General features: G+C 36.1%; 1 protein-coding gene across 13 annotated transcripts in view; it reads left to right on the forward strand.

Moving 5' to 3' along the window:
* CFAP20DC (CFAP20 domain containing) overlaps positions 1 to 25442 on the forward strand; it is a 253072-nt gene that overhangs the window by 125573 nt on the left and 102057 nt on the right. For 10 of the 13 annotated variants that reach the window (XR_008706376.1, XM_055558821.1, XM_055558824.1 and 7 more), the window contains 5 exons: positions 9057 to 9221; positions 20319 to 20455; positions 21128 to 21290; positions 22679 to 22795; positions 23937 to 24062. Coding sequence is in view for 12 of the 13 variants with exons in the window: in XM_055558821.1 (XP_055414796.1) it covers positions 9057 to 9221; positions 20319 to 20455; positions 21128 to 21290; positions 22679 to 22795; positions 23937 to 24062 (708 nt within the window). In the remaining variant the exon portion in view is untranslated. Of the gene's footprint in view, positions 1 to 9056; positions 9222 to 11282; positions 13183 to 20318; positions 20456 to 21127; positions 21291 to 22678; positions 22796 to 23936; positions 24063 to 25442 lie in introns of those variants that run through there. The other 3 variants (XM_055558823.1, XM_055558833.1, XM_055558834.1) reach the window with 3 other exon arrangements.

Here is a 25442-nt window from a genome sequence, read left to right on the forward strand (position 1 = left end):
TAATAAGAATTCAAGAATTTGATGACTTGCTCTGTTGATGTCTGTATTACAGTAAGTGATGAATGTCCCTTTGTCTTTCTTACTGAAGGATGGGTCATTGCCTTCTGCAAAAACAGATTAGTTGGTCATAGCATTGAGACTTTTATCCAAGGAAAATTTTGTATGTGTTTCTTACATTCCATTCTCAGGTTCAGTTTTAAAATATCATATTAAATGCATGCTTAAGCTCAGTCCTGTGTTGTCCTTGGCTCGTTTAAACTACTACTATTTTACTCTAGGACCTCTCAGACTCACCCATGCTAGGATATGTTGCCTAATTCCATTGCTGTTCTCTGTTACACAGTGGGATATAATAGAAAATGAGTTATTAGGACCCTAAAATGAGTTATTAGGACCCAGCAGTTAACCAGTTTCTTCGTTGTCCAGAAGAATGACTTATGCTGGACAAGTAGTAAAGCATGATGATTCAGTTTAGTTTATTACTTTTATGATCCCCAAGGGAACATGGACTAACATTTGCGTGACTGAATTATTGATTAACTTGTATCACTTTGCATTTTTTTATAAAACATGATATATGTGTAGATAGATCAGAGAAAGATGGAAGAGAGAAAAGAACAAGTGATGATCCATTAATCATGAATTTATACTGCCAATCACAGTTTTATAGGTCTCCTGTTTCCCCAGTCTCCCCAGTTCATTGTTCTTCCTGAAGTCTCAGGACTGGGGAGTATGTGTTCAGTGTTCAGTAATGCAAGAAGAGAACTATGATTTCAGACTAGGAGCCCTTTGAGGGCTAAAATTGGATCTCCACATTTGTATTTCTAGTAAATGACCTGGCACCAGTAACGTGTCATAAATGCTTGATGAATTAATGGAGTAAGGGCTAGCTAACTGTTCGATTATTCATTCACTATCTCTATATAGTAAACCTTTATTGGGTGTCTAACAATCTGAAGAAAATTATCCCTTCAAAGGTGACAGAAAAAAATTAGAAGTACTGATGTCTTCAGAGACTCATTGATCAGGAAAAGGCCCTAAAGATCATCTAATTCAGTGTCTTAATTATACAAATAAGGAAAAGAAGGTCCATGGAAATGAGGCATCTTGTGCTGAGACTGCAGAAGGTAGAACTCAACACCCACCCTCTGACTGCCATTTTGTCAGTGCTGCTCAAGTTTACCATCCACAATAAGTAAAATGACTTAGTGTTTTTAATAATTGACCTTGTTGAGTTTTTTTCCCACTTCTCTCCTCACCTGCAGGTGAGGTGAGTGTACATCATACCCAAATCTTGTCAGTTTAAGGCTACATTTCCACTCCTTTCCAGAGAGGAGCACGAACTCACAATGCCCTTGCCTAGCAAACCATGCCAGGGGAAGTTATGTGGGTGAGGTGCCTAACAGCCAATAGAAGATCCCACAAGAATTAGTCACTAATGTCCCTATATCAAGACTCAGAATTATTCTAAGATATTTATTATATTTTGTAATTCAGTTCAGTTCAGTTGTGTCCGACTCTGTGACCTCATGAACCGCAGCACGCCAGGCCTCCCTGTCCATCACCAACTCCCAGAGTTCACCCAAATCCATGTCCATCGAGTTAGTGATGCCATCCAACCATCTCATCCTCTGTTGTCCCCTTCTCCTCCTGCCCTCAATCTTTGCCAGCATCAGGGTATTTTCAAATGAGTCAGCTCTTCAAGGTCAGGTGGCCAAAGTATTGGAGTTTCAGCTTCAACATCAGTCCTTCCAATGAATACCCAGGACTGATCTCCTTTAGGATGCACTAATTGGATCTCCTTGCAGTCCAAGGGACTCTCAAGAGTCTTCTCTAACACCAGAGTTCAAAAACATCAATTCTTCTGTGCTCAGCTTTCTTAATAGTCCAACTCTCACATCCATACATGACCACTGGAAAAACCATAGCCTTGACTAGACGGACCTTTGTTGGCAAAGTAATGTCTCTGCTTTTTAATATGCTGTCTAGGTTGATCATAACTTTCCTTCCAAGGAGTAAAGCATCTTTTTAATTCATGGCTGCAATCACCATGTGCAGTGATTTTGGAGCCCCAAAAAATAAAGTCAGCCTCTCTTTCCACTGGTTCCCCATCTATTTGCCATGAAGGGATGGTACCAGATGCCATGATCTTAGTTTTCTGAATGTTGAGCTTTAAGCCAACTTTTTCACTCTCCTCTTTCACTTTCATCAAGAGGCTCTTTAGTTCTTCTTCACTTTCTGCCATAAGGGTGATGTCATCTTCATATCTGAGGTTATTGATATTTCTCCTGGCAATCTTGATTCCAGCTTGTGCTTCATCCAGTCCAGCGTTTCTCATGATGTACTCTGCATATAAGTTAAATACTGTTTATAATAAAATACTATTTCTTCAAACCTCTAAGGACAACAATTTCATTTACATTACCATCCAAATAATTAAGTACCTCGGAATAAATTTAATCAAGGATGTAAAGACTTGTACACTGAAAACTATAAAACATTGCTAAAAGAAATTAAGAAAGAGCTACCTAAATGGAAAGACATCCCACATTCATGAATTGGAAGACATGATATTGTTAAGATTTTCAATATCATGCCAAATGATCTAGAGAATAAATTCAGTCTCTCTTGAAATGTCAGTGGCCTTTTTACAGAAATGGAAGAAACAATCCTCAGATTCATATGGCATTGAAAGAGGACTGAATATCCAAAAATTTCTTTAAAAAAGAACAAAGTTGGAGGATTCACACTTCTCAATTTCAAAACTTGTCTCAAAGTTACAAAAATCAAAGGAGTTGTTGTTAGGACTGACATATAGACCAATGAAACAGAGTTAAATCCAGAAATAAAGGCATGCATCAGATTTTGGCAGGGACACCAAGAGCATTCAATGGGGAGAGAATAGTGTCTTCAACAAATGGGAAACCCTACCTCACCCAATTTAAAAAAATTGACTCAAAGTGTATCAGTTACCTAAATATAGGAGGTAAACCATTAAAGTCTTAGAAAAAAATAATAGAGATAAATCTTCATTACCTTAAATTTGGCAATTAGATATGTTACCAAAACCATAGTAACAAAATGTTCAATGTAGATAAACTATACATTATCAAAATTAAAAACTGTGTATCAGATGACATTATCTAGACGGTGAAAAATCTCTTCTTGAGCTTTTGACTAAGATCAAGTGAAGAAATAAAAAGATGGCCTACAGAATGGGAGAAGATATTTGTAACACATATCTGATAGAATATATACTCTGTTTCATAAATAAAGTATACATATATATTCTGATACATTCTAGAATCTGAAATACATAACACAAAAGCAAAATGACAACCCAATTTTTTAAAACGGCCAAAAGTCTTAAATATATCTCCAAAGAAGGTACACAAAAGAAGATAATAAAAATGTCAGCCAACAAACCTAAGATGCTAAATATCATTGTTCATTAGGGAAATAAAATTTTAAACCACAGTGAGATACCACTTTATACCTACTAGGATGGCTATAATTTTTTTAATAGAAAATAAGTGTTAGCAAATGTGGAGGGAAATTGGAATCTTCAAGCATTGCTGATAGGAAACCAAAATTGTTCTCTCATTGTGGAAAACATTTTGGCAGTTCTTTAAAAACTTAAACACAGTGATACCATATGACCCTGCAATTTCACTCTGAAGTATATACTTCCCCAAACAAAAAACAGATACATGTGCATGCATGTTTATAACAGCATTATCTCCAATAGCCAAAATGTGAAAACAGCCCACATGTCCATCTCTGGATGAGTAGATTGACAAAAATTGTTAAGTACTATTTACACAGACACAAAAGGTCACATACTGTATGATTCCATTCATGTGAAATATCCATAATAGATAAATCCATGGAGACAGATTGTAGATTTGTGACTGCCAGGGACTAGGGACCAGAGAGAATGGGGAGATACAGGTTAATGGGTAAGTTCACTGTGAATGTACTAAATGCCACTGAATATTTTACTATAAAATGATTAATTTTATTAAAATTAATTTCTTCTCAATTAAAAAAAACTGTGAAGATTTTGTGTAGTTCCTTTAAACATCAAAACCTTTTATTATTCAAAACAAAAGAAAAACACACATACCAGGATACAGTGGTGTCGTCACCATTGTAATGAAATAATTTTCATAAGTATCTGCTGTTACCAATAATAAACATTTATATAGCACTTGCTATGTACCAGGGAGTGTTCTTATCCTTTTATACATTAACTTATTTAATCATCACAGTAACCCTGTAAGGGAAGTGTTATTTTCATATCCATGTTTCACAGATATGGAGAACAGGGCAGAGCAAGGTAATTACAATGCCAGGATCACACAACCGCTTGCTATAGCCAGAACATGAGACCAGGCTGCCTTGCTCCAGAACCTGTGCTGTTAACTGCTATGATATACAGCTTAAAATCTTTCTGCATTAATACAGTTAAACTCCATAAAGCAGGGATTTGAATCCATATCAGGGCCCAGGGACAAATCTGATAGTTATATTGTAGGTGAATGAATGAATAAAAAAATGAATCAACTTTATACCAGTATTGTTAAATTAATTAGATTAAATGTGTCCCCCTAAAATTTATATGTTCTCTAATAAGATAGCCAGGGTTTCCCTGGTAGCTCAGATGGTAAAAGAGTCTGTCTGCAGTACAGGAGCCTTGGGTTCGATCCCTGAGTCAGAAAGTTCCCCTAGAGAAGGAAATGGCTACCCACTCTAGTATTTTTGCCTAGAGAATTCCATAGACAGAGGAGCCCACAGTCCATGGGTTTGCAAAAAGTCGGACACAACTGAGCGACTAACACACGCACACAATAAGGGATCCCAGACGCTCCCTCTCCCTTCCCACCATGTGTGGTCTCAGAAGGAAGACAGCCATCTGTGAACCAGGGTTGGGAGGTTTATCAGACATCAGATCTGCTAGTGCCTTCGTCTTGAGCTTCTCAGCCCCTAGAACTATGAGAAGTAAATTTGTTATTTCTACACATTTCCACTCAATCTACAGTATTCTGTTATAGCAGCCCAAACAAAAACAAATACTTTGGCAGTGAGTAAACATTTGTGTTTTCTGCTTCGTTCTCAGTGATGTTTCAGAGAGGTGAGATTTGATATAAGTAAGGGACTTTACTAGGCACTACAAGTAAGTAAGATGAATATAGTTGAATCCAGAATCAGTGAATTATTACAGAATTGGTTCTTATTTAAACGACAGTGAATTATGAGTATCTGTAGTGGAAACATATCTATAAATCTAACTGTTTTGTAAGGCATCCTCCCCCTCCCCAATAAAATGGGGATGATGATTCTTAATGCATACAGTGCTTTATATATGTGTTAAAATTGATGACTTAATTTTTAAAGCTAGTAAAGATCCTCATCAAGGGTATTAAACACCATAGAATGATTCATTTTATGAGGACTGTATGTCCAAAGAAAGGAGGACAGGGTTACCAAGTCACTCAAGCATTGCAGTAATATACCATCTCATACTGGGAGCAAAGGTGTCAAAAAAAACTACCATCTGGTTCTGTCTGGATGCTGTATGAGCAAATCTGTCAGCTTTCTCAGAGCCTTATCCATTTTGCCTTTTTGAGTCTACCATTCTAGCCAACATAATGTTCTTTCAGATGTGTTAGCAAAAGCAGTTCAAATTCTATTGTATCGTAGTTCAACCATTAACTAAGCAGTCTGAGTGTTTCCATACAAAGCCCCTGCCCTGGAGATAGAACTTGTATGAAAGAATAAGACAGGCTCTCGTCCCTTAGTATCTGATGGCCTGCTTGATTTGTTATTTGCCATCTGGGGAGAAAAATATCCAAATAAAATGTGCATGGAGTACTATTCAGGATATAGCTGAATAAAGAACAACCGAAGAAGAACAGAAAACTGGGCAGCTGCATTTAATCTAGGTTGACTGTTATTAAGGGGCTTTTGTTCATGGCCATTTATTAAGCACCCCATTTGAGCCAAGTGTTTTACTAAATGTATCACTGGGATTCTCTCACTATTCAGTGTGGGAGAACTGTCTTTCTTTCGCCTCCTAGAATGTACCGAAGTCTTTCTGTCTTCAGAGTCTTCAAAAGCTGTTTCATCTACCTGAATAATCACTCCTACCCCATTTCACCAGGCCACTTTCTGCTTATCCTTTATGACTCAGCTTAAATGTGTCTTTTATCAGGAAGACTTTCCCTAACAACTTATGAAGTTGGATTCCCCCATTACTTCTCTCATAACATCTTGAACTTTTCTTTCAGAGCATTTAACACAATTATAATTAATTGTGATATAGCTTGTTTCATATTCTCTGCTGGGTATAAGCTTTAATAAGGCCATCATAGAGTCAACTCTGGCTCACCACTAAATTCCCAGCCACTAGATGAGTACCTGGCACAAAGTAGAGGCTCAGTAAGAATTTACTGAATGATAAAATGAGTAAATGAATGACTACAGGTAGACCATGCCCTGTAATACAGTTCAGCACTATTTAATTTTTGTGTAGGATCTGTACTATTTTTGGAATTAGTCTTTATTTTTAAATTAAGCCATAAATGCTAAAAATACAAAATAATATAACCTAGTAATTGAGCCTAGAGAAGGGGGAGTGGTTGGTGGGGAGATGAGTTAAGTTCTATTTAGGTCTATCAGAACATCCAGCTACCTGGTTTAAAGCCCCTTCATAGTTTGGAATCACAGAAAAATGAGACTTAAGCTTCTTTCCTCTTTCTCAAAAATGAAACTTTCCACACAAAATCTCAGGAAATTTGACAGTCACTAGTCACTTAATGATTAAGCTCTATTTTAAAATAATACATCAGTAGTTTTTTCTCTAATTTATCCCTTTATTGCAGGTTTTATTTTATACTGCCCACAATATTCATTCCCTCAGAAAATAATCCAATAAGCAATAAGACAATTCTGAGAGCAAAGAGAGAGTATATATAGAGAAAGGAAAAATGATGTAGAGGGAATTTGAGCCTTTTAATGGGAAATCTGATTTGCATGTCAACCACGTTCCTGTAAGATTCAGATTGGAGTTTTGTAATAGTCTCTGTCTTGTTCTTTCATAAAAACTTGTGGATTTTTGGTTACCAGAATTTGCTGTTTGTCTCTTATTAGTTGGAAATCCAACTTTTCTTTTGGATACATTTCAAACTTTGTGTGGTATTGTACCCTGTACCATCCACACAAGCCCTCCGAGCTAAAGTTTCTATAATTTCTCTTCATAGGGTTCAGAATACAGCATTTTATTTTAGGTTCTTCTTAGCCCACAGAATTTTCTTTCTCTATTAATATAAAAATCTCAGTTTATCAATATTGGCACCGATGTGGAAATTATCTTTTTCTACCTCAAGAAGTCTGAAATGACGTGTCAAATATATATATAGAGAGAGAGTTAGTTTACTTACTTTCCAAATTTTTTTTATTTTGAGAGTTCATTTACTCAGTTACTTTACATTGGCTTTCTAAATGTCAATGGCAAGTAAGAAATGAATGGACAAAGAATACCTGAAAACTAAGATTTGTAAGCTCAATGGCATTTGTAATGACTGGAACGTTAGGACACTTGGAAACCATTACATTGCTGATGAGCATTTAAATTTTTAGTTAAATGATTCATTTTCCTTTTCAAGATTAGGACATTAAACTCTAATTAGGGAATGGCCACAGCTTGGATGCACAAAAACCTAACATCATTTGCCTTTATAAACATGGTTAGAGTTTATACTTACATAAGGATATTTTTGAGGGATGAATTTGGTTGGATTTTTCTTACTATTCATATTCACATGTGCACAAACCAAATTTTTTCCACTAGATTCTAAAAATAGAATTTTTTTTTCCTACTAAAAATTAAATTATTATGAAGAAGAAATAAAAACTATGCATAGACTAATCAGGAAAAGTTATTTTTCATTTTTGTATATTTCCTTCTAGTCCTTTTCCTATTTATATGTTTCATTGAACAATTTTCTACAGTTGAGATTTGGATATATTACGTTCATTTAACACCTTATCTTGAACCGTTCCCATCTTCGTAAATACAGTGTCTTATAAACTCTTAACTGGAAATTCAAGTTGTTTCAGAAATTATAAACATTTATATTGACCATCTGAGTTTCTGATTTTTTTAATGTAGAAAAGATTCATAAGTGAAATCACTGAGTGAAATATCATGGACATTTTTAAGGCTTTTGATGCACATAGTAAAACTGCTTTTTGGAATGTTAACAGCAACTAAATTCCTACTTGCTACATATGACAAAGCTTAATATCTTTGCCACAAAATAGGTCATATAAACAACTTTTTAAAATAACCTAGTAGTAAAATGGGTTAAGAACATGAACAGAAAATTTATTATAATGAAAACTTAAATATCCATATAAATTTATATGAATAATATGAAATCTCATTGGAAATGCAAGCTATAATAATAAAAATGCTACTTTAATTAAACTACTTTTTTCTTTGAAAGTATTTGAAGATTGGGTGTTAACATTAGGGAAAGCTGGGTAAAGGGTATATTGGAACTCTGTACTATTTTTGTAACTTTTCTGTAAGTCTAAATTTATTTCAAAATGAAAAGTTAGAAAAATGACTCATATGCTGGCTCTAGGTGGTTACTCAGTAATGTCATTGTACTTAGTGACCTTCTATAAATGAGTCAGTGTAATCCCAGAAACCTTCATTGAGCATACTGAGCTGGTTCTTCTGAGTGCTACTCTTGTATTAAAAAAACAAATATAAAATATTTCCAATCAATGCTCTCATTCATTGCAGAAGTTTCTGAATCTGTTCCATATGTTGATACTCTATCTCATTTAATCCTCTCTACAATCCCAGAAAGTAAACCTTAAAATTATTTATGCTCAGATGAGGTAACCAAGACTGTATAACACTGAGTAACCCATCCAAAGTCGTATTCTAAAATGCTTTACTTTAACTGTTTTCATTTATAAGGTATGTCCATTTGGCAGAAATTGCTTACATTTGGGGAATAAATGTTTGTCTTTATTTCCAGCTGGACATGATGCTCCCTTTCCAATAGATGAACCTATAGACATTATTCCAAGAAGCTGCCAACTAACGACAGATGTTCCACAAGTCACACAGCTGCTAAACATGACTAAACTCCGCCAAACTGAAATAAAATTTGGGGGTCATCCTCTGAATTCAACAGAATCAGGTATGAACTCAAGTCCTAAAGTATAAGCCTCTTTATTTTTAACGCCAAAAAGTAAAGGGTGTGGAACAGCCTGGCAATGATGCTTCATAGCTTGAGATTATATATTAAATCACTTTAACATCAGCTCTTGTCAGTGATAATTCATTTTAAATTTCTTTTTTAGCAGCCAGAATAGCTTCTCGATTTTTATATGTTAAGTCAAACATCCTTGGTCGTTCCTGTCTTCCCATATGTGTCCAAGCCCTGCCAGTTACACCTCCAAGTCAGCTCTCAAATCTGATCCTATTCTTCTTTCATTATTTGGGTCCCCACTGTCACTTAACCTTACCCTCCCAGTTAATCTTTACATTGCTGTCAGATTTCTCTTTCTGATAATAGAAATAGAAATGTAACCATGGTGCTCTTTGATTAAAGACTTTTAATGCCTTTCCTACTATCTTAGAAGACAAAACGAAAAAAGCTCCTGGGGACTCACACAAAGTCAGTCTCCCTTATTCCAAACTTACTCCACAGTTTCATCTCCAGACCCTTTCTCTCATTCCCCATGTGTTAATTTCTGACCACTCTCTGCAGCTTTCATATGTTCTTATTTTGAGATTGCTGTTTCATTGGCCTAAAATGGCTTCTTTGCCTTTCTGCCTGGAAAAACACTCAGTTTGTCTTCCTAAATCCAACTCAAATGCCACCTCTTCTGTCCTAACAAGCATTGTTCTCCTTTTGTGATGGTTTTTTTGTTCCTTGCAATACTTTTTAATTAATATTCTTTCATTCCCAATTAAACGTGACTCTTTCAAAAAGAGCACTGTACATCATTCTTCTATATCCCTACCACCTAACACAGTGTTTGCCATGTATTTGGCCTGGTGCTGCACACTCATATGACAGTAGCCAGTCAGATAACAGAAATGAGTGAAGTGAGCCGGATGCCTGGACATCCAACCCACAGAAACATTTTCTACTTCTGCAGTGAGCCCTGTTGGTAGTGGAGGGGAGCAATTAGGGAAGAAGAGTAAGATAGTGCTTCAAACAAACTGTTCTCTACTGTTGAAACAGTAATATCAACAACTGATACAAATGATACAGTACCTGGCAGTTAACACTCAGCCTCTGTGAGTGAGCTGTAAGGGAGTGGTGAGAACTACAGCAAACTGGATTCTTGTTCTCAGCCTAGAAGGGACAGCTGCAATTCGGTTCTAGCCAAATTTTGCCTTGCAAGAACACAGGCACAGTCTCACCAGATCTTTCTTTTTTTTTTTTTTTTTTCAAGAGGAACTCAGTATCCCAGTGTTTATATCAGTATTTGTTGTTCAGTCGCTCAGTCCTGTTCAGCTCTTCGCAACCCCATAAACTGCAGCACACCAGGCTTCCCTGTCCTTCACCATCTCCTGGAGTTTGCCCAAACTGATGTCCATTGAGTTGGTGATGCCATCCAACCATCTCGTCCTCTGTTGTCTCCTTCTCTTTGACAATTTTAAAATATTGTCTAAACTCTAAACATTTTTGAAACACTCTTAGAGTCAAACAAAACACGCCAGGGCTGCCAGTTTTCTACCTCTGTATTGGACACTCATAGCTATTGACCAAACAAGTGAATAGTACTTACAGATCAAGAAATCTGTTATTCAGATGAGCAGTTCTCAGCTTCCTGCATGTTAGAATCACTTGCGACATTTTAAAAATAACTGATATAAAAAAAATTTTTCCCCTAATGTCTATGCTTCACCCCCAGAAATGTTGATTTAATTGCCCTCGGTTGGGTTTTGTTTGTTTTTTTAAACTTCTCCAGCCATTGTGACATACAACCAGGTTTGAGAACCCTGAATGAGTGACTGGATCACTTATCCCCACAAAGGTGATAACCTTGAGAGAAATCACGGTGAGGGGTGGGGGAACTTGTAGGGTGTGTTGGTTCTCAGATAACAGATGGGGAAGAGAGAGTTGTCAAAATTCAAGAGTGGTCAAAGTAGAAAGAGGAGAAAAGAGATGATCATGATGAGATGTATTGCATGCATGCTAAGTCGTGTCTGACTCTTTGTGACACCATGGACTGTAACCCACCAGGCTCCTCTCTCCAATGGATTTTCCAGGCAAGAATACTAGAGTGAACTGCCATTTCTTTCTCCAGTGATGAGAAGAATGAAGAACAAAAACAGACTCACTTTTCAGTTCAGTTCAGTTGCTCAGTCATGTCTGACTCTTTGTGACCCCATGGACTGCAGTACACCAGGCTTCCCTGTCCATCAGCAACTCCCGGGGCTTGCTCAAACTCATAACTCACTTTTACTCTCTATGTTTATCCAAAATTCATTTATTCTTGGTATATTTTTATTGCATATTTCTGGAGATTTGGGACTATTCTGTTAACTTTTTCAGTATAAACCGTGTAAGAGAATTTGACACTATATTTTTCAGTCCCTTGTAATGAAATTTCCAAACTCACAAACAAGTAGACTATATAGTGAATCCCCCATATTTCCATCATCTGCTTTGACAGTTGCCATCTTTAGGCAAGAATTTATGATAGCAGTGAGAACCCGGAAATGGCAACCCACTCCAGTGTTCTTGCCTGGAGAATACCATGAACAGAGAAGCCTGGTAGGCTGCAGTCCGTGGGGTCCCACAGAGTCGGACACGACTGAAGCGACTTGCGGCGGCGGCGGGAGAACCCGGATCGTGAGAATTTGTGTATTTGTTATATGTACTATCTTTAGACAGAGAGGGAGAGAAAGAGAATATATGCAATCTATGTTCATTACAGAACCTTTGGGAAATATATAAAAGTTTTCACTACCCAGGTAGCCACTGTAAACACCTCATGTCATAATTCAGTCTTAATGGAAAATTCTCCACAGAATACAATGAGTAAGAGTGTTTCGCGTAACCAAACACTCTGTCTGTATCTAACAGGCTGTGATAACTTTCCATAACAAAAATGATTGCAAAGCCTATCATGTCACTCTTTGTAGTTGTAAATGCTCCTTTTTTCTTCTGTCTCTCGAGCTTAATGTTTTAAGAATTGTGTCTTTAAATAAAAATGCAAGTCTATATCCAGATATTTTGTTTCTTTATTTTAAATTTAAACTTCAAGGACACTTGTAATGCCAGAGAATAAAGAGAAATTTGAATAAATATTAAATGCATCATTAACTCAATATTACAATTAAACAAACTTTTTCATAGGCCATGTTCAATCCCAGCCTGTAGAAGAGGGTTAAGTTAGTATATATTTTTCTAATTCTGCAATTGGACTTTCAGTGCATAAGGATAGTCAACATGAGTTGTTTACACAGAAAATTAATAATCACCGTTGAAAAGCTTATTTCTTCTGTCCTATGAAACTCAAATGTACTTATATTCATTTATAACCATACGGTTTATGATTGTTCATCTGAAGTAAATCTCACAGCACATGTACAGCAGCTAAAATTTACATAAACGTGCATCGAACTTTGTAGTTCGCTTTCTGCAAATACTTTTCAGTTGCTTTTTTTGACATTTGTGGGCTTTGAACCTTACTGTAAGTGATTATAATAAAAATTATTGTTCTCTGTGTGAGATATTTTATTTGAACGGTGTAGCTAATGACTAATGCCCAAGGACAGACTTTTTAATCATGGAAAAACCAGGAGGTATTTCTTCATTTTAAGTATTTATTTTTGTGTCTTTCTAAAATGAGGGCTCCCTGTGATGAGATTTGAATTGCATGAAAAGTGGCTGGGTGTTCTTGTAACTAACAGTACTTATGTAAATTGTGATATTTTATTATAAATGTGCATGCTAAGAGATCCCAGTATGCCACTACAGAACGAAGTAGCTGCTTCCTATGGATGCTTTCTGGTATGTTCACCTGAGCTAAAAAGGAAACCTTGAACCTTCTGTTTTAGAGTGCATTTTTTTTAATGTCATGTAACTTGATCAATAGCATTTAATGAAATTAATAAAATAATTGTGTTTCCAAAAAGTCTGTTGCCACATGTTCGCACTGTTCACTTTGTCAGCTCCCAGTGCACATTAGCTAGTGATTGTTAGTCTGCAGAGGACTGTAGGATCCGATGATCTTATTTTCATTAATGGGACCCCACTTTAATTGAACCAGAGAATCAGATATAGTTATTGAAGTTGAGCATTCAGCTACTAATGACAAGATGCAGTGGTCCACTAAGCACAAATCAAAACCAATAATTTGCTTAAAAATTAGGACATAGTTTTCCCAAGTGCCCTCCTTTCCACAGCAGCAATCTTATTGGATTTTTATTCCTTTTTAATTAAGAACAGACTGACATCCCTATCTCCTAGCTCAATTGCAAACATATAAATGAAAGCATCCAGCAAAACCATGATATAGTGATCTAACTATAGTTGGCATTGGTGAGATCTTTAATAGAATTTCTTCTTTGCTTTGGACATTATGAAAGCAAATTTCAAGTCAAGCAACAAAATCTACTGTAAAGTAGAATCTTAAAGAAAAAAGAGTTAGATTCTGTCTTCAGGAACAAGCGAGACACTCTTAATTTGTTCTTTTCTAAAGCCAGACTACTGGTATTCCCTGGTTTGTTGTTGGTTGTTGGTTAAAGAAAGGCTGCAATTAAAAAAAAAAAAGCAGAAAACCTGAATAGACATTTTTCTTAAATTTTAAAAGCTTGTAATGAAAGTACTTTGCATGGGATGTGCATTCTCAATTTAGCCACATTTCTCCCCACATTCTCCATGTGAGTTCTTGTCACTGTATTTTGCCTGCCTGGCGTTCAGTCCACTTCATTTGGCCCTCCCCAATACCACCACTTTATTCTCTCTAGAAAAGATTATTACAGTATTATATTCTATTCTTTATTTCTCAAGAACCCCATTAGTCTTCATCAAATATATTAATTACCATATTCATAAAGTTCTCATACTTATCCAAATCATTACTATTGGACACACTTTTCAGATAGCAAAACAAAAATTTTCAGTTAGATGGTTTTACAAAACTGCCCAGAATATAAAGAGTGGACAAGGAAAGAATCCCCTGCGATGCCCCCGGCCCACCAAAGGCCCACCACCACATGTGGTGAAAAGAGGACACCAAGGGTCTGAGCTCAGGCTCCGAGTGGACAGATCTCTAAACATGGTGAGCCTCAGTTTCTTCATCTGTAGAGGTGGAATAATATCACACCAAGCGATTGACAATTCCATAGAGATCATGTACACATCATCATATCCATCATCCTTTTGAACTCAAATTGAATGGCATTTCCCTGACCCTAAAGACTAGATACCAGCCCCCTGTCAAACACACTGAACCTTCCCTTCATAGCTCTTACCACAGTTGTAATCATGTAGTTATTTATGATTTATTTGCTGTAGCATCGATCTCCCTTGTGAGACTGTGAGTGCCTTGGAGGAGGTTATGTGTCCGCCTTACTCCTTGTCTTATTCAGTGCTTAGAGCAGTGGCTGCCCAGGCTAGGTGTTCAATCACTGCTGAAAGAATCGGTGGATGAAGGAATAAATGATGGTGAATGGACTTCATAAATTGTTAAATTTTATTCAAGATGAAAGATATTAATATCATATTTATAGGCATTCACTCCCTATTAAGCACAGTATTTAGTATGTTGCATGGATTGTTTCAGATAATCTAACAAAAATGCCTGACTTAAGTACTACTATTATCTCAATCTTATGAATGAAGAAGGTGAGACTCAGAAAGTTTGAGTACTTTGTCTAAAATAATATTGCTGTACTAGATCAGCCTTTTTGTGTTTTTGATATTCCTTATAACAATACACCTATAATAAAAATCCAATTCAAAATCTGGATTCTTATAGCAGGTTTAATTCTGATTTGATTGTTAGATAATAGATGTAAGTCTTAAGCATGACCTCTCAATGATTAGAGTTGAAGATTCAGCAGGTTTTTCTAGTTAAACTTTGAAAACCTTTCAAACTTAAATGACTATAATAATTAGAACATTGTATCTTGGGACAAAAATGAATGTTTATTTTTCTAAAAGACAATTAGAGAGTAGACCCTCAGGTTTTATAATCTAACTACAAAGGCTGTACCCCTCAGTAAAATAGCAAAATAATTAATGGTAACATCTCTGACCTACACCAAGTTCATTTTCCGCAAACTCAAGAAAATGAAATGCCTAGAGCATGGCTTTAATCTAATCTTGATTTTTAACCTTCTGTTATGCATATTGATATCAGCTCTTAAAAGAACTCCTTTTAGAATTCAAAAGGCATGCATTTCTGCTTGTAGTTTTCTTTCATTAAGATTTTTTCTCATTATAGAAACTTCGTCCGTTCTACTTTTTATTTTAGAAACCAAAGGTCTAAATTGCTTTTCTTGTAGCTTTTAATTAGGACCCTATTACAGTGGATACAGAGCATGATGCATGTTTACATGGATAATTATGACAATTTTTATATGATTATAAACAGAATCATTAAAGTGAAACAGGCTTTAAGAATGTGTATGTGTTAATTGTACTAATAAATTGTTAAAGGCCTGCTAATTAAAGAAATAACTGAATGGTGGAGTATTGTATACTTTGCTTTGTGGAAGGAAAAAGGTACGCTAAAATTTGTAAAACTTAAAAAATATATATCCATTTAACCACATAGTAGTAGATTGCTCTTTAAAGAAAGGTCCGTCTAGTCAAGGCTATGGTTTTTCCTGTGGTCATGTATGGATGTGAGAGTTGGACTGTGAAGAAGGCTGAGCGCCGAAGAATTGATGCTTTTGAACTGTGGTGTTGGAGAAGACTCTTGAGAGTCCCTTGGACTGCAAGGAGATCCAACCAGTCCATTCTGAAGGATATCAGCCCTGGGATTTCTTTGGAAGGAATGATGCTAAAGCTGAAACTCCAGTACTTTGGCCACCTCATGCGAAGAGTTGACTCATTGGAAAAGACTCTGATGCTGGGAGGGATTGGGGGCAGGAGGAGAAGGGAACGACAGAGGATGAGATGGCTGGATGGCATCGCTGACTCGACGGACGTGAGTCTCAGTGAACTCCGGGAGTTGGTGATGGACAGGGAGGCCTGGCGTGCTGCGGTTCATGGGGTCGCAAAGGGTCGGACACGACTGAGCGACTGATCTGATCTGATAGTAGACTCTCTTATAAAATACATCATATCTCTGTGCTTCAAAGAATTATATCAAGCTTAATTATAGTTTTAATAGCCATTGGCTATCCACTGCTAAGCAAGAGATTCCTCTGAGAAATTCATGGTATTTAGGAATTTATAGCTCGAACTGTGACAGTATAATTTTTTAAGATACTCCCCCCCCCCCAAAAAAAAAAGTTTATCTTCTAATCTTGGATACCATCCACAGTTGTGGTGAGATTTATTCATTGTGTACCATGTTCAGATGATTGTACATGGAGTACCAAATAAATGGTCTTTCTACTCAAAGAAACTTACATTGTTGTGGGGAGTGGGGGGAACCTGTATATAGATGAAGAATATGAAAAAAATCAAAGAAACTGCACATGTATGATGTTTGAACAGAAAGATATGCCAATAGCCAAATGGTTTCTATGATTGGAAGTTAAAAAAAGAAAAAGAGCTTCTATTCTGGTATTGAAAACTCCCATATAGGCCTGTGCCATATCCCATATACCCCGTGAGGACTCTCAGTGGCTCTTCTTTCTAGGAAAATCCACATTTGAGAACAAACTCAGTAGTCTAGGATTTTTCCTGTTTGGTCACAGAAGGTACAAATGATAAGTCTGAAATAGATTTTTCCAACTGGCCTGGAATTTGAATGTCATTTCTTTCTTTTGCTGATCCTAAGAAACTAGCAATATTTTTATTGACTCCAAATGGTTGTTTATAAATGACTGAAAAAGATGCAGTTGCACACATAGCCAAGTCCATTTGCTAACACTAGGAAATTTCACATGTAAGCTGAGTTAGGCATCTGATTCTGGTGCCATAGCACTGCAGCTGTTGAAAGCCACACAGTTCTTATAAGTATCAATATCTTGGTCATTGTCGACCCTTCTTTTTCATCCCCCATACCTTGGCAGTTGTTCAGTCTAGTTGTCCTCCTCAATTCACACATAAAACTCTTAGGTAGATTTTTTCCTTAAAAATAAGTTTCAACGGTAGTTAGAAATATTCAGTCATTTAATCCAACTTGCATTCTGACCCCTTATACTTTATGATTCCTTTGGTTTGCTCAGCAAAGGTCTGTTGCTCTGTGTCAAGCAGTAGGCTAGCAAACCAGGGATGACAAAGCAGACCACTGAGTTTATATCTACTGAAATATACATCATTGGGGAATTCCATAAACACATGTGAAAGCGTAAGTCTGACAAGTTCTGTGAGGGAAAGCTTATGGGAGTACTTAATTTGGGTACCCTAATCAGAGGAGTATGGGAAGACTAGTCTGAGAAAGTGATATATGATCTGAAACATAAGGGACAAGAGGGGAAGGAAGATCCTTCCTGCCATGGGCAACAGCATGTATGAATGCTCTAATACGTAGGAAGAACTGAGAGGCCAGAGCAGAAGATGGGAGGTGTTAAGGCTGAACTGAAACTGAAACATGCAAGTTATTGCAGGCAATATTAAGGACTTCCTTCTTAATCCTAAGATTGGCAGGGAAGCCATTGAAAAGTTTTAAGTGACAAAGAGGAATAATTCAATCAGATGTTTATATAAGACCATTTTGGCTACGTTTTGGAGAGACCATGGGACAGGGAGCCAGAGTGAACTTGGTAGATCAGTTGAGCAGCTTTGTGATCATCCAGGAGAGGGATGATGGTCTCTTGGATCAAAGTTCACGTCAAGATTCTGACATTTCAACCTGAATTGTTCATGATGCCATTCATTAGACCAGATTTTTGGTTTTAGGTGTCTTTGATACATTGAGGAGAAGCTGATGAAGAAGGCCACTGGATAGAACAAGTGACTCTCAGAAGAGAGGACTAGGCTAAAAATAGAAATTAGAGAATCTGCCTTATAATATCCAAAATAGCTTTCCAGACTTCTGTTCAAACACCTTCAAAATGACAGAAAATTCACCACCACAACAACTAGACATGCTTTAATTAAAGAAAGATGTTCCTTATGTTGGACTAAAAGCTTTTTTAAAATTAATTTTTATTGGAGTATAGTTGCTTTACAATGTCATGTTAGTTTCTGCTGTACGAAGAACTGAATTAGCTATATGCCCACATCCCCTCTTTTTTCAGATTTCCTTCTCATTTAGGTCACTGCAGAATACTGAGAAGAGTTCCCTGTGCTATACACTAGGTTCTCATTAGCTATCAATTTTATGCATAGTAGTGTGTATATGTCAATCCCAATCTCCCAATTCATCCCATCCCCCACACCCTTGGTATCCTTACCTTTGTTCTCTACATCTATGTCTCTCTTTCTGCTTTGCAGAGAAGTTCATCTGTACATTTTTCTATATTCCACACATAAGTAATATTATATGATATTTGTTTTTCTCTTTCTGACTTACTTCACTATGTATGACACTCTAGGTCCATCCACGTCTCTTCCAGTGGCGAGATTTTGTTACTTGTTATGGCTGATTAACGTTTCATTGGGTATATGTACCACATCTTTATCAATTCCTTGGCTGGTGAACATTTAGATTGCTTCCATGTCCTAGCTATTGTAAAGTGCTGCAGTGAACATTGGCATGCATGTATCTTTTAGAATTATGGTTTTCTCTGGGTATATGTCCAGGAGTAGGATTGCTAGATCATATGGTAGTTCAATTTTTAGTATTTTAAGGACCCTCCATATTGTTCTCTATGGGCTTCCCTGGTGACTCAGATGGTAAAGAATCTGCCTGCAATGCGGAGACCTGGGTTCGATCCCTGGGTTGGGAAGATCCCCTTGAGGAGGGCATGGCAACCCACTCCAGTATTCTTGCCTGGAGAATCTCCATGGACAGAGGAGCTTGACGGGCTACAGTCCATGGGGTTGCAGAGTTGGATACAACCGAGCTACTAAGCACAGCACATACTATTCTCCATAGTGGCTGTACCAATTTACATTCCCACCAGCAGTGTAGAAAGGTTCCCTTTTCTCCACACCCTCTCCAGCATTTCAGTGGAGATGATTCCCTGAATCAAAAACCTTCAGTGATTTCCTACCTATTCTGTGATTGCCTACCAGTTTTAGAATAGGCTGTTATAATTTTAAGGCCCTTTTCGTTGTGACCCAACCCTATTCTTCCAGCTAGGCTGGTGATTTCATTATCCCCCAAACATACCTTACTCTTTTATTCTTTCGTGCCTGTATTCAGTTACTTTTCTTCTGCCTTGGACACGTGGTGGTAAGTTGCTTCAGTCGTGTCTGACTCTTTGCCACCTTATAGCCTGTAGCCTGCCAGACTGGTCTGTCCGTGGGATTCTCCAGGAAAGAATACTGGAGTGGGTTGCCATACCATTCTCCAGGGGATCTTCTCGACCCAGGGATCGAACCTGCGTGTCCAGCATTACAGGCAGATTCTTTACCATCTGAGCCACTAGCCTATATATCTCTTATTCTTGAGATCTTACTATTCATTCAGGGTTTATTCAAGAAGTCACTTCCTCTTGATTCTCACTGGTCTTCCTTATGTTGTAGCTCCCTGTTTACCTATGCTATCACTTCCCTTCAGACTCCCTGAGGGCAAGCAATGTGTATTATCCATTTTGTGTCACTGACAACTTCTAGGAAATGCCTGAGTGCTGAAATACTTGTTCAGTTGAGTTAGTTTTAATTATTTCCTTAAAGAGAAAAAAACAATATATTTTTCAGTAGCTTCCTTTTTTTTTTCTCTTTTTTTTAATAAGGAAAAACATTTATGGTAGAGGTTCTCAAAAGATACTTAGCACAAAGACCACTTGGGGGAACCTGTGAAGATTGTAGATTTCTTGACTCCCCAACAAAATTCTAATTCTTGAATGCATATCTGATAGATCTGATGTTGAACCTCAGTATCTGTGCTTTTGTAAGTGCCCTGGGAAGGTGGGTAGGTTAAAGCAGGGGAGGATTCAGATCATATGTCCCCTCGATTGTACTTTCAGAAATAGTGCAACATAGTGTTTGCCATTACGCCCATTAATGGACTATTATTACCTTCCTTTTACAAAACAGATCAGTTCATTAACAGAGGAACAGTTAGCATGCGAAACAGTAAACATCAAGATGTTTGTCATATTGCCTTTGGATCCAAAGTTCTTGGACCACCTCCACTCTCTGGCAGAAAAAATAACATGAGGCTATCCAATGAGGTAGGAGCAAGGTTTGAAGAGCTTACCTAAGCATGGGTGGTGTGGGAGGGAAAGGGTTTTCTTCCATTCAGAGGGGGAACGGAAGGGAAAGAGACTACATGCCAAAAACATAAGTCTTGAATAAATTTGGAACAGAAATTCTGGATTTTAGAAGACCCCTAAACTGTTTTCTTTCTGTCATGTCAACACAGTTAACAATTTTGAGTATTCTTTTCATTAAATATGTTCACAAAACTTAAAGACAAATATATGTGAGCACATTTTGTGGTCTCCTTCAAAAAGGAGTTGGATCATCACCAGATACCTTACAATGAACAGATTCTCAAATGTTATATTTTTATTTTTAGTTTCCTCTGAGTATCTGACATACACGGTGATTTTCATTTCAACTCCTACCTACTAAAGATGGAGTGTGGCAAATAAGCACATTTTAATTTATATTTCTATAAGATTTGCTTGTCTTCTGTTTTATGTCACATCATATTTATCCTTCCATTTCTTTCTAATTTTCTACCATAATTTCCCTCTCCAACTTTTTAATGTTCTCATTCCCTTTTTTTTTTTTGAACCTTACTTTATTTGTCCAACTATTATTTCTTCTATGTAGATTCTACAAGAAATAAATGCAGTTCCTATATTTTAAAATATAAATTAATTCTTTTTTCCTTATAGACAATAAGATCTGTTGGGTCCAAAAGTAACCGATTACGCCAGCAGTCTACAGTAGAGAAGTGTGTTAACAGTGCAGAAATGTCAGACTTGCTGTTATCTGAGTCTGAGGCACAAGGAGATAAAGAAAATATTGGCCAAATAAAGCAAACTGTACCTGTTCTTGGTAAGAATTCTGCATAAAGATTGATAGCTAGTGAAAACAGTGAGAAATGTTAATAAGAAAGTCATAGTTATATTCTTGATTAGATCTTAAGTTCAGAGAATTATCATTTAAAAATGAAAATGGTGGTAGATATTGAAATATGTTTAGAATAGTGTGCTTTTATATATATATATAATTTTCTGGAACCTGTCATTCTATTTATTGTTATTTTACATTGCTATAGTACCCTGTGTTTTTACTTTCTGATGACTAGTGATAAAATGTAGTATCCAATTATTGCTATGTTTTGCAAACCCCATGTGCATTTTAAGTTTTCTTAGTTTTGTCTTTTAATTAATCTTCCATTTGTAAAGTGCTCTTTATTTTCCCTCCCTGTTACAAAAAATAGCCCCATTAGTAAAGAAAAGACTTTTATCCCAAGTTATATAAGATTGAGAGTTCAGGGCTAACAGACTAAGTGATTTGCAATTTGTTTGCAGTTGGTAGTTATTGGAAAGAATGGAAATCAGAACCCAAGGCTTTCCACTCCCTGTCAGTTTGTCCACTTTTACTGGTCTGACTTTTATCAGCATTGAAAAGGGGAGAGACATTTGGGTTCATTTGATTTAGAAATTAATGATCACTGTTAGAGACTATATCTCCATTGGAATATAAAACTGAGATGAGGGAATTAATAACAGATATTCAGTCCAAGTTTTATCACTGTCTGTGAGACCTTGATCAATTTTCTTAAAAACTATGAGCCTCAGTTTCCTCATCAGTAAGGATACAGTAACTACTATCATTAGTAGTAATAAGAAATAACAGCTGCCTTAAAGTGTCAATTTGAGGATTCAGTGAGGACAGTCAGTCCTCAAGCACATTGTATTGTGCCAAGAATGTAAGTGTTCAGTAAATATCAAATGCTGCTGCTATGAATATTATTATTATTACAGAAATTTAAAATTCTTCAAGATTGATCTCACTTCTCCAGGGTTCTTTTGGAAATTACCCTCAAAGTGCTTCTTGAATGACAGCTGGCCACACTCTTTTAAAGGAAAAAAATAATTTCTCTGCATTGGCCATAGATATTATTTTTTTATGTTTTCTAATATAGCATGTTGCATGATTAGCATTAATCTGAATTATTTCTAGTTCTCTATATGGTTACATTACATGAATAAAATACATTAGTAGTTTTGAAAACCTGATACAGTTCTAATATAGGGAATATAAATAAATAGCTAGTTCCTATAAAGAAATAAGTTGTGTTTTTTATACAGCTTTACATTTTGTCAAAATGATACATGAACATTCTCATTATGGCTATAATTACATTTAGAGTTTATTTCAAACTATATAGTGCTTTCTGTTCTGGCTTTTTGTTCTTTGATATGAAAATGTACCAGCCAGTCTGCATATTATGCATCCACATCCCCCTCAAGAACCATCAGCTGATAAGAATAATAACAGGAGAAGATTACGCTTAAAAAGCACCAGCAGAGAAAGGACAGAGACACCCAGCGGTATGGCGCTAATTCAATACTATCTTATATCTGTATATTACTCAGAGCAATGGAATCTCTCTCTGCAGGTTGTAAATTTCAAAGGATTATGAACCAATTCATTTAAAATATAAATGTCTGTTCTACAAGGATTATGGAAATCAAATTTTCTACAAAAGAATTGCTCTAGAGCCCTAACAGATTTGTTGGATTAAATACACAGTGCCACAAAAGTAAAGGACTTCCCACTTCTACTCTCAAAGGCTGAATAAGCTTAAATTATTGATTTTTAAAAACGGCTCAAATTTGATGGAGATTCCTGCCTGCAGACTTTACTAAAATTGAACATAACTCATAATTTTTCGTGTTTCACTTATCTCTCTTCTTTTTAAATTGGGCCCATTTTAGATTGTTGTTATATTTGCTATCTCTCCTTTTGGACTTCTTGATGTCTATTATAACGTAGATTAAAATTTCAACTCTTTGCAACCAGTAAAGCATTAGAGAGATATACTCAACTATTCTATTAATTGTTATTCCTTAAAATACTAGATTTGAGTCAGGTGTGTACAAATTTGTATACACATGCATTAGTCTATCCTGAATCAAGCCCAGAATCTATGATATATACATCTGTTAGCATAATTTCTCAAAAGTGTAGCTTTTTTGGGGAGGCCAAAATTCTGCTTGCTAGGTTTCATATTATTTTTATAAAATAGTAGGTAGAAAAATTACTTCTGCAGTGCCTGTATCCATTTTTCTTAAGGTGCTAAAGGAACAAGCTTTGTTTAAAAGAGTTGAGTTCAATAAGAATTGTCATTTAGAAAAAACACACTCCATTTTACATGGAACCTAAGGAAAAAATATAGGACCTTTTAAAAATTATATGGGTTTTGGAATTCCTTTTATCACATATCATAAAACTTAAATTTAAAATGTCCCTGTGCAAATATCAAGGAATTTTAAGATGAACCTCTACAAAAAATGCAACTGAGTTCATCTTAAAATATTCTACTGGAAAAAAAATGTATATAATCTATATTGTCACATCAAACTTTCTTTTTAATAATCATATAGAAAAGTATACCAAATGCCATTTTCAAAAATTAATTTATATATGTAAAAAGAAGTAATATAGAAGAAAATATTTATTCCATTAAAGGCAATTCTTCAGACAATAACAGGAATGATGAACATAAAGCAGCAACTGTCCTCACCGCTATGTCCCAGCAAAGAGCAGAGACAATGAACCCCAGCTCTCCAGTACCCCAGTCTCCTGATCAAGCAGGTTAGCATCTTTATTATACCATAATTGCTAATAGTTAATAATATATGGATATGTTAAATATTTCAAGCCTGGGCATTTTGAAAAGTCATGATACAGACATTTCCTAAAATCTATCATTTTTTAAAATCTCTTTTTAACTCAGTTTTACATCAGACTTTAATGGATGAAAGAATATTTTTATTTTCAAATTTTAATGCACAAATTACCCTGTTCAGAATAAAAGTTTAAAACTCTGTAAAGTTTTCACATGACATCGTCACCCTCCCAAAAGATTATCTATGACATAGTCACCCTCCCCAAAGATTATCTATTGTTGCAATTCTCCAGTCCTCTTTATAATGGAGATATTGGAGTATAGTGCATTGAGCCCATCAGCATATCTTGCCTAGCAGGTGTGTGGTACTTTTACAAAAGCAAATTGTTTTTGAGCTAGGGAAAAAAGAAAATAAATGAAAATTGTTTGTAGTTTGTCAGTCGTATTTATGCAGTGTTGAAACCTTCATTAAAATGTTAGGCGCAATTAGTGTCTCTAGCATAAATCTGACTGTGTAGAAAAACTAATTAGATGTTTAGGTGATCATTCTTGCATTTATCTTGTTTGCTGCAATATTGTGATTACACAGTAATTTACATATTTTCCTAAGAAAACATACCAAATTATTCATTACAATTGATATGGAAATACTTGAGGTAAAACTGCAAATTCCAAAAAAGCATGTGGTAGTGAGATAATTAGAGTTCTCTTAGTGTGAAAACACTTCTTTTACTTTGACTTTTTTGACAGTTAATAATATGTTTGGTGCTAGGTCATACAAGTTGTTTAATTATCTAATGTAGATTCCCAAGATCTTTTCCTCCCGTTTTCTTTACATACTCCTGTACATAACAAAACACATTGGTTTTTGTAATCTTACTCAACATTTACTAAAGCATTTACCATGTTTACAAAGCACCTGCTAGGCACTTAGCACCAGGCAAAGAGTTTGCTGTCCAGAAGAGGACAAGCCAGTGAATATATTAATTTCATCCACCACAGAAGGAAATGGCAACCTACTGCAGTATTCTTGTCTGAGAATTCCAAAAACAGAGGAGCCTGGCGAGCTATAGTCCGTGGGCTCGCAAAGAGTTGGACATGACTGAACGACTATCACTCACAGCCATGCTTACTCAAGACTCTCCGCATTTGCTGTGAATGTGGTCGGATGAAGTAGACTCAACCTGCTATTGTCCATTTACCTATAGAAAATGGGAAAGTCTCGTCCTTAATAGGTTTTATCTAAGAAATGCATATTTATAGCTCTTTTATAGGCAAGTTATGTTATATAATCATAGTCATAAGTTAAGAAACAGATGAATTCACTTGAGAAGAATACAGTTTTA

This window comes from Bubalus kerabau, chromosome 20, assembly GCF_029407905.1.
Source record: "Bubalus kerabau isolate K-KA32 ecotype Philippines breed swamp buffalo chromosome 20, PCC_UOA_SB_1v2, whole genome shotgun sequence".
Taxonomy (NCBI): Eukaryota; Metazoa; Chordata; class Mammalia; order Artiodactyla; family Bovidae; genus Bubalus; species Bubalus kerabau.